The following is a 17,500-nucleotide window of genomic DNA, read 5'->3' as shown; positions in this document are numbered from 1 at the left end:
CTGAAGACCCTCTGAAGACCCTCTGGATCCACACTAACTCTGAAGACCCTCTGAAGACCCTCTGGATCCACACTAACTCTGAAGATCCTCTGAAGCACCACGACACCAAGTCAATTCCTCTTACGTGTCGACCCATTTGATGATAAACCTGGTTCTGGTTCTGATCCGACATTAACTCTGAAAAGGACCCCCTGCTGCTCTGGATCCACATTAACCCTCTGAAGACCCCCCATGAGTATGTGGACTAACGGCTCCTCCTCTGAGCTCCAGCCCGGGATTGAGGCTCCTCTCCTGGGCACTAACTCGTCCTCGGACCCCCCTCTGGACCCCCCTCTGGTTCTGGTGCGGGCGGTTCTGGTGGGTCTGGTTCTGGGCTCCTTCATCCTGTTTGCCATCGTGGGGAACATCCTGGTGATCCTGGCGGTGGTCTGTAACAGACAGCTGCGGACCCCGACCAACTACTTCATCATCAACCTGGCCCTCGCTGACCTGCTGCTGGGCAGCACCGTGCTGCCGGTGTCCGCCTCTCTGGAGGTCAGTGAACGCACCGCCAGGACGTCTCTAGAGTACAAGTATTACATCAAATACAAATATGTGTGCCTGTGTACCTGTGTACACCTGTTTCAGGTCCTTCAGCTGCTTCAGGTGTGTTTCAGGTGCTTCAGGTGCTTCAGGTGCTTCAGGTGCTCCAGGTGCTTCAGGTGCTTCAGGTGCTCCAGGTGCTTCAGGTGCTTCAGGTGCTTCAGGTGCTTCAGGTGCTTCAGGTGCTTCAGTTGCTTCAGGTGCTTCAGGTGCTTCAGGTGCTTCAGGTGCTTCAGGTGCTTCAGTTGCTTCAGGTGCTTCAGGTGCTTCGGGTGCTTCGGGTGCTTCGGGTGCTTCGGGTGCTTCGGGTGCTTCGGGTGCTTCGGGTGTTTCGGGTGCTTCGGGTGCTTCGGGTCCTTCGGGTGCTTCGGGTGCTTCAGGTGCTTCAGGTGCTTCAGGTGCTTCAGCTTCAGGTGCTTCAGGTGCTTCAGGTGCTTCAGGTGTTTCAGGTGCTTCAGGTCCTTCAGGTGCTTCGGGTGCTTCAGGTGCTTCGGGTGCTCCAGGTGCTTCAGGTGTTTCAGGTGCTTCAGGTGCTTCAGGTGCTTCAGGTGCTCCAGGTGCTTCGGGTGCTTCGGGTGCTTCGGGTGCTCCAGGTGCTTCAGGTGCTTCAGGTGTTTCAGGTCCTTCAGGTCCTTCGGGTGCTTCGGGTGCTTCAGGTGCTTCGGGTGCTCCAGGTGCTTCAGGTGTTTCAGGTGCTTCAGGTGCTTCAGGTGCTTCAGGTGCTCCAGGTGCTTCAGGTGCTTCAGGTGCTTCAGGTGCTTCAGGTGTGCTTCAGGTGCTTCAGGTGTTTCAGGTGCTTCAGGTGCTTCAGGTGCTTCAGCTTCAGGTGCTCCAGGTGTTTCAGGTGCTTCAGGTGCTTCAGGTGCTCCAGGTGCTTCAGGTGTTTCAGGTGCTTCAGCTTCAGGTGCTTCAGGTGTTTCAGGTGCTTCAGGTGCTTCAGGTGCTTCAGGTGTTTCAGGTGCTTCAGGTGCTTCGGGTCCTTCGGGTGCTTCGGGTGCTTCGGGTGCTTCAGGTGTTTCAGGTGTTTCAGGTGCTTCAGGTGCTTCGGGTGTTTCGGGTGCTTCGGGTCCTTCGGGTGATTCGGGTGCTTCGGGTGCTTCAGCTTCAGGTGCTTCAGGTGCTTCAGGTGCTTCAGGTGTTTCAGGTGCTCCAGGTGTTTCAGGTGCTTCAGGTGCTTCGGGTGCTTCAGGTGCTTCAGGTGCTCCAGGTGCTCCAGGTGCTTCAGGTGTGTCAGGTGCTTCGGGTCCTTCGGGTGCTTCGGGTGCTTCGGGTGCTTCGGGTGCTTCAGGTGCTTCAGGTGCTTCAGGTGCTTCAGCTTCAGGTGCTTCAGGTGCTTCAGGTGCTTCAGCTTCAGGTGCTTCAGGTGCTCCAGGTGCTTCAGCTTCAGGTGCTTCAGGTGCTTCAGGTCCTTCAGGTGCTTCAGGTGTGTTTCAGGTGTTTCAGGTCCTTCAGGTCCTTCAGGTGCTTCAGGTGCTTCAGGTGCTTCGGGTGCTCCAGGTGCTTCAGGTGTTTCAGGTGCTTCAGGTGCTTCAGGTGCTTCAGGTGCTTCAGGTGCTCCAGGTGCTTCAGGTGTTTCAGGTGCTTCAGGTGCTTCAGGTGCTTCAGCTTCAGGTGCTTCAGGTGCTTCAGGTGCTTCAGCTTCAGGTGCTTCAGGTGCTTCAGCTTCAGGTGCTTCAGGTGCTCCAGGTGCTTCAGCTTCAGGTGCTTCAGGTGCTTCAGGTCCTTCAGGTGCTTCAGGTGCTTCAGGTGTGTTTCAGGTGTTTCAGGTCCTTCAGGTGCTTCAGGTGCTTCAGGTGCTTCGGGTGCTCCAGGTGCTTCAGGTGTTTCAGGTGCTTCAGGTGCTTCAGGTGCTTCAGGTGCTCCAGGTGCTTCAGGTGCTCCAGGTGCTTCAGGTGTTTCAGGTGCTTCAGCTTCAGGTGCTCCAGGTGCTTCAGGTGCTTCAGGTGCTTCAGGTGCTTCAGGTGCTTCGGGTGCTCCAGGTGCTTCAGGTGCTTCAGGTGCTTCAGGTGCTTCGGGTGCTCCAGGTGCTCCAGGTGCTTCAGTTGCTTCAGGTGCTTCAGGTGCTTCGGGTGCTCCAGGTGCTCCAGGTGCTTCAGGTGCTTCAGGTGCTCCAGGTGCTTCAGGTGTTTCAGGTGCTTCAGGTGCTTCAGGTGCTTCAGGTGCTTCAGCTTCAGGTGCTTCAGGTGCTCCAGGTGCTTCAGGTGTTTCAGGTGTTTCAGGTGCTCCAGGTGCTTCAGGTGCTCCAGGTGCTTCAGGTGCTTCAGGTGCTCCAGGTGCTTCAGGTGCTCCAGGTGCTTCAGGTGTTTCAGGTGTTTCAGGTGCTTCAGCTTCAGGTGTTTCAGGTGCTTCAGGTGCTTCAGGTGCTTCAGGTGCTTCAGGTGCTTCAGCTTCAGGTGCTTCAGGTGCTCCAGGTGCTTCAGGTGTGCTTCCTCTCACAGATCCTGGACCACTGGGTGTTCGGTCGTGTTTTCTGCGATGTTTGGGCCGCTCTGGACGTTCTCTGCTGCTCGGCCTCCATCTTGTCTCTGTGCCTGATCTCCATCGACCGCTTCGTGGGGGTCTCTCGCCCGCTGCGGTACCGCTGCATCGTCACAGAGACCAGGGCGCTGCTCGGCATGCTGGGAGTCTGGATCCTCGCCGCCGTCATCTCCGTGGGACCGCTGTTCGGCTGGAAGCAGCCGCCCGCACAGGTACAAACATTACCCAGCATGCACGTTGTGAAAATCCTGAGTGTCCTCCTCCAACGTGAGAGTAGCATGCTACAAAGGTATCAGCTGCAGCTGTGAGCATGACAGGATGTGAGATAGAAGAACATCAGGACTGCTTGAGGCAGATGATAGCTCTGTGGTTAATGATGACTCAGCTTCTATGGAGAGAGGCATCAAGCATGCTCATTTCTGACGTGGAGCTGATCTGAAGTAAACATTGATACTGCTTTCTGTTCCTCCATCTTGAGACTGTGTGACTCCCTCTCTTGATATCAGCATGTGAAGGACACTGCTCAGGAACTAGTCTCTGTATGTGATGACTCCTTCCATGGGAAGGACACTGCTCAGGAACTAGTCTCTGTATGTGATGACTCCTTCCATGTGAAGGACACTGCTCAGGAACTAGTCTCTGTATGTGATGACTCCTTCCATGGGAAGGACACTGCTCAGGAACTAGACTCTGTATGTGATGACTCCTTCCATGTGAAGGACACTGCTCAGGAACTAGTCTCTGTTTGTGATGACTCCTTCCCTCTGGAGAGGATCCCAGACACATGGACCCTGAGGTGAAGCTCGAGCCGGGGACCAGGAGAGTTCTCATGTTTAAGATTTTAGAAAAAGTCAGAATTTTTAGATTTTGAGGGAAAAGTGAGAATTTTGGAGAAAAATTCAGATTTTTGAGAAAAAGTCAGAATTTTGTGAAAATTGCCAACATTTTGAAAGTAAACTCAGTATCTTGTACGTGATGACAGGATGTCTGATTACGAGAAGAACCGGGATTCCTCCATGTTGTGACTCTGTGTGCTTCCATTCGTGAGAGGATCAGAAATACATCCTGAGAATGAAGCTCAAGCCGGGGACCAGTGAGATTATTCTAACAGTGCACCGCTGAAGCCCCTGAGTTGACCCTGAGTTGACTCTGAGTTGACCCTGAGTTGACCCTGAGTTGACCCCTGAGTTGACCCTGAGTTGACCCTGAGTTGACCCCTGAGTTGACCCTGAGTTGACCCTGAGTTGACCCTGAGTTGACTCTGAGTTGACCCTGAGTTGACCCTGAGTTGACCCGAGTTGACCCTGAGTTGACCCTGAGTTGACCCCTGAGTTGACCCTGAGTTGACCCTGAGTTGACCCTGAGTTGACCCTGAGTTGACCCCTGAGTTTACCCCTGAGTTGACCCTGAGTTGACCCTGAGTTGACCCCTGAGTTGACCCTGAGTTGACCCTGAGTTGACCCCTGAGTTGACCCTGAGTTGACCATGAGTTGACCCCTGACCCTGAGTTGACCCCTGACCCTGAGTTGACCCCTGAGTTGACCCTGAGTTGACCCCTAAGTTGACCCTGAGTTGACCCCTGACCCTGAGTTGACCCTGAGTTGACCCTGAGTTGACCCCTGACCCTGAGTTGACCCCTGACCCTGAGTTGACCCCTGACCCTGAGTTGACCCCTGACCCTGAGTTGACCCCTGACCCTGAGTTGACCCCTGACCCTGCTGCTCCTCCTCAGGACTCCTCGGTGTGTCTCATCACGGAGGAACCGTTCTACGCTCTGTTCTCCTCGCTCGGGTCCTTCTACTTCCCGCTCTTCATCATCCTCTTCATGTACTTCCGGGTCTACGTGGTGGCCAAGCGCACCACCCGGAACCTGGAGGCCGGCGTGATGCAGGAGCGCCAGGCGGGCTCTCAGGAACTCACGCTGAGGATCCACTGCAGGAGCCAGAACCAGAGCCAGAACCAGAGCCAGAACCAGGTGCCTAACACTCACAGCACCAGCACCACAGCAACGCATGAACGCACAGACACAGTTTAAATATGAGAGGCGGAAAGACCTTCTTCCAATGGGCCGAGAACCTCCAGTTTCTATATTTCACTACATGTTCTATTATATATATAAATATCTTTTATGTTTTTATAGTTTTCTTAAAATTGTTTTATATCTGTGTTTTTCATTTTGGTTTTCCTTTAATGTCTGCACCATGACACCAAGTCAAGTTCCTCGTACGGGGTCCCCCACCTGGTGATACACCTGGTTCTGGTTCCACAGGAGAAGAGAGTATTCATACACCTTTAGAACTCCACCATTGGGTCTCACGCTGTCAGACACACACGCATGTACCTTCGGACCCCACGCACACGTGGCACTGCAGACAGCTCAGTCTTCATGGAGGCTTTGTGTGAAAACTAAAAGATGAACTCGTGACTTCCAGAACCTGACGCTATGTCCATGATTCCCAGGATCCGGGTCGCAGCGCTCTGAGCCTCAAACTGATGAAGTTCTCCAGAGAGAAGAAGGCGGCGAAGACGCTGGGCGTGGTGGTGGGGATGTTCGTCCTCTGCTGGCTGCCCTTCTTCCTCGCCCTGCCCCTCGGTACCAGCACTCTTACATTCCTAATGATGCATGAATGATTCCTGGATGTTATCCTCTGCAGACCATTAACATGCACTAACACCTATAGCAGTGGTTCCCAACTGCTGGGCCCCACGTTTGGGTCGCGGACCCCTTTTGAGTTGGTCGCAGTGCGAGTGAAAACTGAAATGAGCTAAAAGAAAGTCCGACTTTTATTTTAAGGCCGGAATTGAAGCCTCTTGTCTGGAAATCCCGGAGACTAGAAACGGTTTTGAAAACTTCTGTCACGTAGTGGTCATCTTCTCAATAAACATCTTTGCTGACGCTTTGTCGAGCCTTCTGGCCAATCAGAATCAAGATAACGGCATGGTGTTGTTGTCCACGGAGAATAACTTTGCAGTAGAACTATTCTTTATACATCCATGGGTACGACTTCAGATAGAACAGAACACATAATGAAATGCGAGCCCCGGTCCGATGACTCACAGCTCACAGAGCAATGCGGGCTATCTCCCCTCACCCACAGACCCTCTCCTCTTCGCTCTTCTCTCTGTGAGGAGCAGCAGGTTCAGAACAAAGTCAAAAACTAAAATGTTGCATTTAGTTTTTTACATATGTCGGCTAATAATAGATGTATGTGGTCTTTATTTATTGACGAAGAGAAAAAGTCCTGAGGCGTGACCAGTTGAGAACCAATGACCTATAGACCACACTGCAGGAGAAGAATAGGGCCTCTTTAAAATACATCTAGTGTTAATGTTTGGTCTTCTTCTCATCTTCTGCAGGCAGAGCGTCAGAGATCCTGCTCTCAGACCCAGATTCCCTCTCAAAGCCGCTGCTTCCTAAAAAGGCTGCTGTTAGTGTTTCTGTCTAAACCCCTCTAAACACGCAGTAAGACTCCGACTCCCAGCATGCCTCTGGTTTCATATCAGGCCGCTGATCCTCCTGTTTACTCAGAGAGAAAGTCCTTCTGAAAACACGGTCATCCCTTTCATCCAGTTTCCTCTGATCCGTCCGGAAACTCTGGAAAAAACCCATGAGTCATTCTGAGTCTCTTGAAGTCATTTTGAGTCTCTTTGAAGTCATTTTGTGTCTCACTGAAGTCTCTTTGAAGTATGTGTGTGTTTCTTTGAAGTCATTTTGAGTCTCTTTGAAGTATTTCTAGTCATTCTGAGTCTCTTTCTAGTCATTCTGAGTCTCTATGAAGTTCTTCTGAGTCTCTTTGTTGTCATTTTGAGTCTCTTTGAAGTCTTTCTGAGTCTCTGTGTAGTCATTCTGTGTCTCTATTAAGTCATTCTGACTCTTTGTAGTCATTTTGAGTGTCTTTGAAGTAATCTTGATTCTCTGAAGTCATTCTGAGTCTTTTTGTAGACTTTTTGAGTCTCTTTGAAGTCTTTCTGAGTCTCTATGAAGTTCTTCTGAGTCTCTTTGAAGTAATCTTGAGTCTCTTTGTAGTCTTTCTGAGTCTCTTTGTGGTCATTCTGAGTCTCTTTGTAGTCATTCTGAGTCTCTTTATAGTCTTTCTGAGTCTCTTTGAAGTCTTTCTGAGTCTCTTTGTAGTCTTTCTGAGTCTCTTTGTAGTCTTTCTGAGTCTCTTTGAAGTCATTCTGAGTCTCTTTGAAGTCTTTCTGAGTCTCTTTGAAGTCTTTCTAGTCATTCTGAGTCTCTATGAAGTTCTTCTGAGTCTCTTTGTTGTCATTTTGAGTCTCTTTGAAGTCTTTCTGAGTCTCTTTGAAGTCATTCCGTGTCTTTGAAGTCATTCTGAGTCTCTTTGAAGTCTTTCTAGTCATTCTGAGTCTCTTTGTAGTCTTTCTGAGTCTCTTTGAAGTCATTCTGAGTCTTTGAAGTATTTCTAGTCATTCTGAGTCTCTATGAAGTTCTTCTGAGTCTCTTTGTTGTAATTTTGAGTCTCTTTGAAGTCATTCTGACTCTCTTTGTAGTCATTTTGAGTGTCTTTGAAGTAATCTTGATTCTCTGAAGTCATTCTGAGTCTTTTTGTAGACTTTTTGAGTCTCTTTAAAGTCTTTCTGAGTCTCTATGAAGTTCTTCTGAGTCTCTTTGAAGTAATCCTGTGTCTCTTTGTAGTTTTGTGTCTCTTTGTAGTCTTTCTGTGTCTCTTTGTAGTCTTTCTGTGTCTCTTTGTAGTCTTTCTGTGTCTCTTTGTGGTCTTTCTGTGTCTCTTTGTAGTCTTTCTGTGTCTCTTTGTGGTCTTTCTGTGTCTCTTTGTAGTCTTTCTGTGTCTCTTTGTAGTCTTTCTGTGTCTCTTTGTGGTCTTTCTGTGTCTCTTTGTAGTCTTTCTGAGTCTCTTTGTAGTCTTTCTGAGTCTCTTTGTAGTCTTACTGAGTCTCTTTGCTGTAGATGATAGACTCTGTGAGGTTTCTTTGTAGTAACATTGTGTGATGTGTGTCCCCTGTAGAGTTCTAGTAGCCTAATGTGTCCGTGCCGATCGTTGTTAGATGTTCCTCAGAACAGTTTGTAATGTCTTCAGTATAAAGTGTTTATCCGGCAGCACCCTGTGAACGTCTCTCTGTTCTCTAATAAAACACTCAAACAAACAACCTGATAAAACCCTCTCTGCTTAGAAAGCAATAAAGAACGTTTAATGCGGAGTCATGCTCTGCGTCCTCCGTGAATCAGCAGCGTTTTGAAACGAAATGCAACTGGTTTGATGTCTGCAGACAACTTGAGTGTCTTTGAAGTCATTTTGAGTCTCAGGGTTAGGGTTCTCTCTTTGTATCTCTTTGAAGTCATATTGAGCATTTTTGAAGTCATTCTTAGTCTCTTTGTAGTCATTTTGAGTCTCTGTGAAGTGTCTTTGTTTTTTTTAAGTGTCTTTGAGTCTCTTTGAAGTCATTTGTATCTCCTTGTAGTAATTTTGAGCATCTTTGAAGTCACCTTGAGTCTCTTTGAAGTCATTGTGAGTCTCTTTGAAGTCTCTTTGGCGCTTTTCCACTGCAGGACCTAGCACGGCCTAGTACGGTAGGTTAGGCCTTGGTAGGCCAGGCTCACTTTATGCTGCGTTTCCATTACAGTTTACCAACTGGGGTAGTAACTATAGTAACGCAGGATAGGCAGAGCGATCGGCTGTTCGGCGGGCGGAGCGACGCTGCGTAAAACTGCCGTGACGTCATCTTCAATGCGAACCACAAAACTAACATCAGCCGTTAGCTGTTAGCCCTCAGAGCTCACAGCTCCTCATAACTGTTCAGAAACTAGTCAGAAGTTAAACAAGTCCAAACCACAGACTCTGTGTCATGGAGAATACAGTCGCTGGTTTATTTATGTGTAGGCCGTTGTGTGAGTGTGGGACGGTCGGAGCATATATAACGTTAGCTTAGCCGATACTCGTCCTCGGACCCCCTCTGGACCCCCCTATGGTTCTGGTGCGGGCGGTTCTGGTGGGTCTGGTTCTGGGCTCCTTCATCTGTTTGCCATCGTGGGGAACATCCTGGTGATCCTGGCGGTGGTCTGTAACAGACCTGCGGACCCCGACCAAACTACTTCATCATCAACCTGGCCCTCGCTGGACCTGCTGCTGGGCAGCACCGTCTGCCGGTGTCGCCTCTCTGGAGGTCAGTGAACGCACCGCCAGGACGTCTCTAGAGTACAAGTATTACATCAAATACAAATATGTGTGCCTGTGGTACCTGTGTACACCTGTTTCAGGTCCTTCAGCTGCTTCAGGTGTTTCAGGTGCTTCAGGTGCTTCAGGTGCTCAGGTGCTCCTAGGTGCTTCAGTGCTTCAGGTGCTCCAGGTGCTTCAGGTGCTTCAGGTGCTTCAGGTGCTTCAGGTGCTTCAGTGCTTCAGTTGCTTCAGGTGCTTCAGGTGCTTCAGTGCTTCAGGTGCTTCAGGTGCTTCAGTTGCTTCAGGTGCTTCAGGTGCTTCGGGTGCTTCGGGTGCTTCGGGTGCTTCGGGTGCTTCGGGTGCTTCGGGTGCTCGGGTTGCTTCGGGTGCTTCGGGTCCTTCGGGTGCTTCGGGTGCTTCAGGTGCTTTCAGGTGCTTCAGGTGCTTCAGCTTCAGGTGCTTCAGGTGCTTCAGGTGCTTCAGGTGTTTCAGGTGCTTCAGGTCCTTCAGGTGCTTCGGGTGCTTCAGGTGCTTCGGGTGCTCCAGGTGCTTCAGGTGTTTCAGGTGCTTCAGGTGCTTCAGGTGCTTCAGGTGCTCCAGGTGCTTCGGGTGCTTCGGGTGCTTCGGGTGCTCCAGGTGCTTCAGGTGCTTCAGGTGTTTCAGGTCCTTCAGGTCCTTCGGGTGCTTCGGGTGCTTCAGGTGCTTCGGGTGCTCCAGGTGCTTCAGGTGTTTCAGGTGCTTCAGGTGCTTCAGGTGCTTCAGGTGCTCCAGGTGCTTCAGGTGCTTCAGGTGCTTCAGGTGCTTCAGGTGTGCTTCAGGTGCTTCAGGTGTTTCAGGTGCTTCAGGTGCTTCAGGTGCTTCAGCTTCAGGTGCTCCAGGTGTTTCAGGTGCTTCAGGTGCTTCAGGTGCTCCAGGTGCTTCAGGTGTTTCAGGTGCTTCAGCTTCAGGTGCTTCAGGTGTTTCAGGTGCTTCAGGTGCTTCAGGTGCTTCAGGTGTTTCAGGTGCTTCAGGTGCTTCGGGTCCTTCGGGTGCTTCGGGTGCTTCGGGTGCTTCAGGTGCTTCAGGTGTTTCAGGTGCTTCAGGTGCTTCGGGTGTTCGGGTGCTTCGGGTCCTTCGGGTGATTCGGGTGCTTCGGGTGCTTCAGCTTCAGGTGCTTCAGGTGCTTCAGGTGCTTCAGGTGTTTCAGGTGCTCCAGGTGTTTCAGGTGCTTCAGGTGCTTCGGGTGCTTCAGGTGCTTCAGGTGCCTCCAGGTGCTCCAGGTGCTTCAGGTGTGTCAGGTGCTTCGGGTCCTTCGGGTGCTTCGGGTGCTTCGGGTGCTTCGGGTGCTTCAGGTGCTTCAGGTGCTTCAGGTGCTTCAGCTTCAGGTGCTTCAGGTGCTTCAGGTGCTTCAGCTTTCAGGTGCTTCAGGTGCTCCAGGTGCTTCAGCTTCAGGTGCTTCAGGTGCTTCAGGTCCTTCAGGTGCTTCAGGTGTGTTTCAGGTGTTTCAGGTCCTTCAGGTCCTTCAGGTGCTTCAGGTGCTTCAGGTGCTTCGGGTGCTCCAGGTGCTTCAGGTGTTTCAGGTGCTTCAGGTGCTTCAGGTGCTTCAGGTGCTTCAGGTGCTCCAGGTGCTTCAGGTGTTTCAGGTGCTTCAGGTGCTTCAGGTGCTTCAGCTTCAGGTGCTTCAGGTGCTTCAGGTGCTTCAGCTTCAGGTGCTTCAGGTGCTTCAGCTTCAGGTGCTTCAGGTGCTCCAGGTGCTTCAGCTTCAGGTGCTTCAGGTGCTTCAGGTCCTTCAGGTGCTTCAGGTGCTTCAGGTGTGTTTCAGGTGTTTCAGGTCCTTCAGGTGCTTCAGGTGCTTCAGGTGCTTCGGGTGCTCCAGGTGCTTCAGGTGCTTCAGGTGCTTCAGGTGCTTCAGGTGCTTCAGGTGCTCCAGGTGCTTCAGGTGCTCCAGGTGCTTCAGGTGTTTCAGGTGCTTCAGCTTCAGGTGCTCCAGGTGCTTCAGGTGCTTCAGGTGCTTCAGGTGCTTCAGGTGCTTCGGGTGCTCCAGGTGCTTCAGGTGCTTCAGGTGCTTCAGGTGCTTCGGGTGCTCCAGGTGCTCCAGGTGCTTCAGGTGCTTCAGGTGCTTCAGGTGCTTCGGGTGCTCCAGGTGCTCCAGGTGCTTCAGGTGCTTCAGGTGCTCCAGGTGCTTCAGGTGTTTCAGGTGCTTCAGGTGCTTCAGGGTGCTTCAGGTGCTTCAGCTTCAGGTGCTTCAGGTGCTCCAGGTGCTTCAGGTGTTTCAGGTGTTTCAGGTGCTCCAGGTGCTTCAGGTGCTCCAGGTGCTTCAGGTGCTTCAGGTGCTCCAGGTGCTTCAGGTGCTCCAGGTGCTTCAGGTGTTTCAGGTGTTTCAGGTGCTTCAGCTTCAGGTGTTTCAGGTGCTTCAGGTGCTTCAGGTGCTTCAGGTGCTTCAGGTGCTTCAGCTTCAGGTGCTTCAGGTGCTCCAGGTGCTTCAGGTGTGCTTCCTCTCACAGATCCTGGACCACTGGGTGTTCGGTCGTGTTTTCTGCGATGTTTGGGCCGCTCTGGACCGTTCTCTGCTGCTCGGCCTCCATCTTGTCTCTGTGCCTGATCTCCATCGACCGCTTCGTGGGGGGTCTCTCGCCCGCTGCGGTACCGCTGCATCGTCACAGAGACCAGGGCGCTGCTCGGCATTGCTGGGAGTCTGGATCCTCGCCGCCGTCATCTCCGTGGGACCGCTGTTCGGCTGGAAGCAAGCCGCCCGCACAGGTACAAACATTACCCAGCATGCACGTTGTGAAAATCCTGAGTGTCCTCCTCCAACGTGAGAGTAGCATGCTAACAAGGGTATCAGCTGCAGCTGTGAACATGACAGGATGTGAGATAGAAGAACATCAGGACTGCTTGAGGCAGATGATAGCTCTGTGATGAACATGATGACTCAGCTTCTATGGAGAGAGGCATCAAGCATGCTCATTTCTGACGTGGAGCTGATCTGAAGTAAACATTGATACTGCTTTCTGTTCCTCCATCGTGTGACTGTGTGACTCCCTCTCTTGATATCAGCATGTGAAGGACACTGCTCAGGAACTAGTCTCTGTATGTGATGACTCCTTCCATGTGAAGGACACTGCTCAGGAACTAGTCTCTGTATGTGATGACTCCTTCCATGTGAAGGACCACTGCTCAGGAACTAGTCTCTGTATGTGATGACTCCTTCCATGGGAAGGACACTGCTCAGGAACTAGACTCTGTATGTGATGACTCCTTCCATGTGAAGGACACTGCTCAGGAACTAGTCTCTGTATGTGATGACTCCTTCCCTCTGGAGAGGACCCCAGACACATGGACCCTGAGGTGAAGCTCGAGCCGGGGACCAGGAGAGTTCTCATGTTTAAGATTTTAGAAAAAGTCAGAATTTTTAGATTTTGAGGGAAAAGTGAGAATTTTGGAGAAAAATTCAGATTTTTGAGAAAAAGTCAGAATTTTGTGAAAATTGCCAACATTTTGAAAGTAAACTCAGTATCTTGTACGTGATGACAGGATGTCTGATTACGAGAAGAACCGGGATTCCTCCATGTTGTGACTCTGTGTGCTTCCATTCGTGAGAGGATCAGAAATACATCCTGAGAATGAAGCTCAAGCCGGGGACCAGTGAGATTATTCTAACAGTGCACCGCTGAAGCCCCTGAGTTGACCCTGAGTTGACTCTGAGTTGACCCTGAGTTGACCCTGAGTTGACCCCTGAGTTGACCCTGAGTTGACCCTGAGTTGACCCCTGAGTTGACCCTGAGTTGACCCTGAGTTGACCCTGAGTTGACTCTGAGTTGACCCTGAGTTGACCCTGAGTTGACCCGAGTTGACCCTGAGTTGACCCTGAGTTGACCCCTGAGTTGACCCTGAGTTGACCCTGAGTTGACCCTGAGTTGACCCTGAGTTGACCCCTGAGTTTACCCCTGAGTTGACCCTGAGTTGACCCTGAGTTGACCCCTGAGTTGACCCTGAGTTGACCCTGAGTTGACCCCTGAGTTGACCCTGAGTTGACCATGAGTTGACCCCTGACCCTGAGTTGACCCCTGACCCTGAGTTGACCCCTGAGTTGACCCTGAGTTGACCCCTAAGTTGACCCTGAGTTGACCCCTGACCCTGAGTTGACCCTGAGTTGACCCTGAGTTGACCCCTGACCCTGAGTTGACCCCTGACCCTGAGTTGACCCCTGACCCTGAGTTGACCCCTGACCCTGAGTTGACCCCTGACCCTGAGTTGACCCCTGACCCTGCTGCTCCTCCTCAGGACTCCTCGGTGTGTCTCATCACGGAGGAACCGTTCTACGCTCTGTTCTCCTCGCTCGGGTCCTTCTACTTCCCGCTCTTCATCATCCTCTTCATGTACTTCCGGGTCTACGTGGTGGCCAAGCGCACCACCCGGAACCTGGAGGCCGGCGTGATGCAGGAGCGCCAGGCGGGCTCTCAGGAACTCACGCTGAGGATCCACTGCAGGAGCCAGAACCAGAGCCAGAACCAGAGCCAGAACCAGGTGCCTAACACTCACAGCACCAGCACCACAGCAACGCATGAACGCACAGACACAGTTTAAATATGAGAGGCGGAAAGACCTTCTTCCAATGGGCCGAGAACCTCCAGTTTCTATATTTCACTACATGTTCTATTATATATATAAATATCTTTTATGTTTTTATAGTTTTCTTAAAATTGTTTTATATCTGTGTTTTTCATTTTGGTTTTCCTTTAATGTCTGCACCATGACACCAAGTCAAGTTCCTCGTACGGGTCCCCCACCTGGTGATACACCTGGTTCTGGTTCCACAGGAGAAGAGAGTATTCATACACCTTTAGAACTCCACCATTGGGTCTCACGCTGTCAGACACACACGCATGTACCTTCGGACCCCACGCACACGTGGCACTGCAGACAGCTCAGTCTTCATGGAGGCTTTGTGTGAAAACTAAAAGATGAACTCGTGACTTCCAGAACCTGACGCTATGTCCATGATTCCCAGGATCCGGGTCGCAGCGCTCTGAGCCTCAAACTGATGAAGTTCTCCAGAGAGAAGAAGGCGGCGAAGACGCTGGGCGTGGTGGTGGGGATGTTCGTCCTCTGCTGGCTGCCCTTCTTCCTCGCCCTGCCCCTCGGTACCAGCACTCTTACATTCCTAATGATGCATGAATGATTCCTGGATGTTATCCTCTGCAGACCATTAACATGCACTAACACCTATAGCAGTGGTTCCCAACTGCTGGGCCCCACGTTTGGGTCGCGGACCCCTTTTGAGTTGGTCGCAGTGCGAGTGAAAACTGAAATGAGCTAAAAGAAAGTCCGACTTTTATTTTAAGGCCGGAATTGAAGCCTCTTGTCTGGAAATCCCGGAGACTAGAAACGGTTTTGAAAACTTCTGTCACGTAGTGGTCATCTTCTCAATAAAACATCTTTGCTGACGCTTTGTCGAGCCTTCTGGCCAATCAGAATCAAGATAACGGCATGGTGTTGTTGTCCCACGGAGAATAACTTTGCAGTAGAACTATTCTTTATACATCCATGGGTACGACTTCAGATAGAACAGAACACATAATGAAATGCGAGCCCCGGTCCGATGACTCACAGCTCACAGAGCAATGCGGGCTATCTCCCCTCACCCACAGACCCTCTCCTCTTCGCTCTTCTCTCTGTGAGGAGCAGCAGGTTCAGAACAAAGTCAAAAACTAAAATGTTGCATTTAGTTTTTTACATATGTCGGCTAATAATAGATGTATGTGGTCTTTATTTATTGACGAAGAGAAAAAGTCCTGAGGCGTGACCAGTTGAGAACCAATGACCTATAGACACACTGCAGGAGAAGAATAGGGCCTCTTTAAAATACATCTAGTGTTAATGTTTGGTCTTCTTCTCATCTTCTGCAGGCAGAGCGTCAGAGATCCTGCTCTCAGACCCAGATTCCTCTCAAAGCCGCTGCTTCCTAAAAAGGCTGCTGTTAGTGTTTCTGTCTAAACCCTCTAAACACGCAGTAAGACTCCGACTCCCAGCATGCCTCTGGTTTCATATCAGCCGCTGATCCTCCTGTTTACTCAGAGAGAAAGTCCTTCTGAAAACACGGTCATCCCTTTCATCCAGTTTCCTCTGATCCGTCCGGAAACTCTGGAAAAAACCCATGAGTCATTCTGAGTCTCTTTGAAGTCATTCTGAGTCTCTTTGAAGTCATTCTGAGTCTCTTTGAAGTATTTCTGAGTCTCTTTGAAGTCATTCTGAGTCTCTTTGAAGTATTTCTAGTCATTCTGAGTCTCTTTCTAGTCATTCTGAGTCTCTATGAAGTTCTTCTGAGTCTCTTTGTTGTCATTTTGAGTCTCTTTGAAGTCTTTCTGAGTCTCTTTGAAGTCATTCTGTGTCTCTTTTAAGTCATTCTGACTCTCTTTGTAGTCATTTTGAGTGTCTTTGAAGTAATCTTGATTCTCTGAAGTCATTCTGAGTCTTTTTGTAGACTTTTTGAGTCTCTTTGAAGTCTTTCTGAGTCTCTATGAAGTTCTTCTGAGTCTCTTTGAAGTAATCTTGAGTCTCTTTGTAGTCTTTCTGAGTCTCTTTGTGGTCATTCTGAGTCTCTTTGTAGTCATTCTGAGTCTCTTTATAGTCTTTCTGAGTCTCTTTGAAGTCTTTCTGAGTCTCTTTGTAGTCTTTCTGAGTCTCTTTGTAGTCTTTCTGAGTCTCTTTGAAGTCATTCTGAGTCTCTTTGAAGTCTTTCTGAGTCTCTTTGAAGTCTTTCTAGTCATTCTGAGTCTCTATGAAGTTCTTCTGAGTCTCTTTGTTGTCATTTTGAGTCTCTTTGAAGTCTTTCTGAGTCTCTTTGAAGTCATTCCGTGTCTCTTTGAAGTCATTCTGAGTCTCTTTGAAGTCTTTCTAGTCATTCTGAGTCTCTTTGTAGTCTTTCTGAGTCTCTTTGAAGTCATTCTGAGTCTCTTTGAAGTATTTCTAGTCATTCTGAGTCTCTATGAAGTTCTTCTGAGTCTCTTTGTTGTAATTTTGAGTCTCTTTGAAGTCATTCTGACTCTCTTTGTAGTCATTTTGAGTGTCTTTGAAGTAATCTTGATTCTCTGAAGTCATTCTGAGTCTTTTTGTAGACTTTTTGAGTCTCTTTAAAGTCTTTCTGAGTCTCTATGAAGTTCTTCTGAGTCTCTTTGAAGTAATCCTGAGTCTCTTTGTAGTCTTTCTGAGTCTCTTTGAAGTCTTTCTGAGTCTCTTTGTAGTCTTTCTGAGTCTCTTTGTAGTCTTTCTGAGTCTCTTTGAAGTCTTTCTGAGTCTCTTTGTAGTCTTTCTGAGTCTCTTTGAAGTCTTTCTGAGTCTCTTTGTAGTCTTTCTGTGTCTCTTTGTAGTCTTTCTGTGTCTCTTTGAAGTCTTTCTGAGTCTCTTTGTAGTCTTTCTGAGTCTCTTTGTAGTCTTTCTGAGTCTCTTTGTAGTCTTTCTGAGTCTCTTTGCTGTAGATGATAGACTCTGTGAGGTTTCTTTGTAGTAACATTGTGTGATGTTGTGTCCCCTGTAGAGTTCTAGTAGCCTAATGTGTCCGTGCCGATCGTTGTTAGATGTTCCTCAGAACAGTTTGTAATGTCTTCAGTATAAAGTGTTTATCCGGCAGCACCCTGTGAACGTCTCTCTGTTCTCTAATAAAACACTCAAACAAACAACCTGATATAAACCCTCTCTGCTTAGAAAGCAATAAAGAACGTTTAATGCGGAGTCATGCTCTGCGTCCTCCGTGAATCAGCAGCGTTTTGAAACGAAATGCAACTGGTTTGATGTCTGCAGACAACTTGAGTGTCTTTGAAGTCATTTTGAGTCTCAGGGTTAGGGTTCTCTCTTTGTATCTCTTTGAAGTCATATTGAGCATTTTTGAAGTCATTCTTAGTCTCTTTGTAGTCATTTTGAGTCTCTGTGAAGTGTCTTTGTGTCTTTTTTAAGTGTCTTTGAGTCTCTTTGAAGTCATTTGTATCTCCTTGTAGTAATTTTGAGCATCTTTGAAGTCACCTTGAGTCTCTTTGAAGTCATTGTGAGTCTCTTTGAAGTCTCTTTTGGCGCTTTTCCACTGCAGGACCTAGCACGGCCTAGTACGGTAGGTTAGGCCTTGGTAGGCCAGGCTCACTTTATGCTGCGTTTCCATTACAGTTTACCAACTGGGGTAGTAACTATAGTAACGCAGGATAGGCAGAGCGATCGGCTGTTCGGCGGGCGGAGCGACGCTGCGTAAAACTGCCGTGACGTCATCTTCAATGCGAACCACAAAACTAACATCAGCCGTTAGCTGTTAGCCCTCAGAGCTCACAGCTCCTCAT

At 49.6% G+C, this 17,500-nt stretch overlaps 3 protein-coding genes across 3 annotated transcripts in view; all 3 read left to right on the top strand.

Moving 5' to 3' along the window:
* LOC117444283 (alpha-1A adrenergic receptor-like) overlaps positions 1-6,506 on the top strand; it is an 18,254-nt gene extending 11,748 nt beyond the window's left edge. The window contains exons 3-8 of the mRNA XM_034079949.2: positions 1-534; positions 628-645; positions 3,021-3,272; positions 4,793-5,035; positions 5,521-5,653; positions 6,418-6,506. The exon at positions 1-534 is cut by the window's left edge and continues 894 nt beyond it. Coding sequence (XP_033935840.1) covers positions 232-534; positions 628-645; positions 3,021-3,272; positions 4,793-5,035; positions 5,521-5,653; positions 6,418-6,506 — 1,038 coding nt within the window. The 5' untranslated portion in view covers positions 1-231. The remainder of the gene's footprint in view (positions 535-627; positions 646-3,020; positions 3,273-4,792; positions 5,036-5,520; positions 5,654-6,417) is intronic.
* Positions 6,507-9,006: 2,500 nt separating this feature from the next.
* LOC117444279 (alpha-1B adrenergic receptor-like) overlaps positions 9,007-17,500 on the top strand; it is a 20,395-nt gene continuing 11,901 nt past the window's right edge. The window contains 11 exon segments of the mRNA XM_071202723.1: positions 9,007-9,052; positions 9,055-9,109; positions 9,111-9,126; positions 9,128-9,157; positions 9,159-9,179; positions 11,654-11,737; positions 11,739-11,798; positions 11,800-11,856; positions 11,858-11,927; positions 13,453-13,703; positions 14,188-14,320. Coding sequence (XP_071058824.1) covers positions 9,007-9,052; positions 9,055-9,109; positions 9,111-9,126; positions 9,128-9,157; positions 9,159-9,179; positions 11,654-11,737; positions 11,739-11,798; positions 11,800-11,856; positions 11,858-11,927; positions 13,453-13,703; positions 14,188-14,320 — 823 coding nt within the window.
* On the top strand, positions 9,263-11,535 carry LOC139433635 (collagen, type I, alpha 1a-like; the record flags this gene model as incomplete). The annotated part of the gene is given in 7 exon segments (XM_071202722.1): positions 9,263-9,351; positions 9,397-9,995; positions 10,043-10,437; positions 10,529-10,672; positions 10,675-10,987; positions 10,990-11,382; positions 11,417-11,535. Coding segments are annotated over 7 exon segments (2,052 nt in total), but the record flags the coding sequence as incomplete, so codon positions are not given.

The sequence above is a fragment of the Pseudochaenichthys georgianus genome, unplaced genomic scaffold (genome assembly GCF_902827115.2).
Source record: "Pseudochaenichthys georgianus unplaced genomic scaffold, fPseGeo1.2 scaffold_779_arrow_ctg1, whole genome shotgun sequence".
Taxonomy (NCBI): Eukaryota; Metazoa; Chordata; class Actinopteri; order Perciformes; family Channichthyidae; genus Pseudochaenichthys; species Pseudochaenichthys georgianus.
Note: the sequence above shows the minus strand (reverse complement) of the source record. Positions and strands in the feature narration are given on the sequence as shown.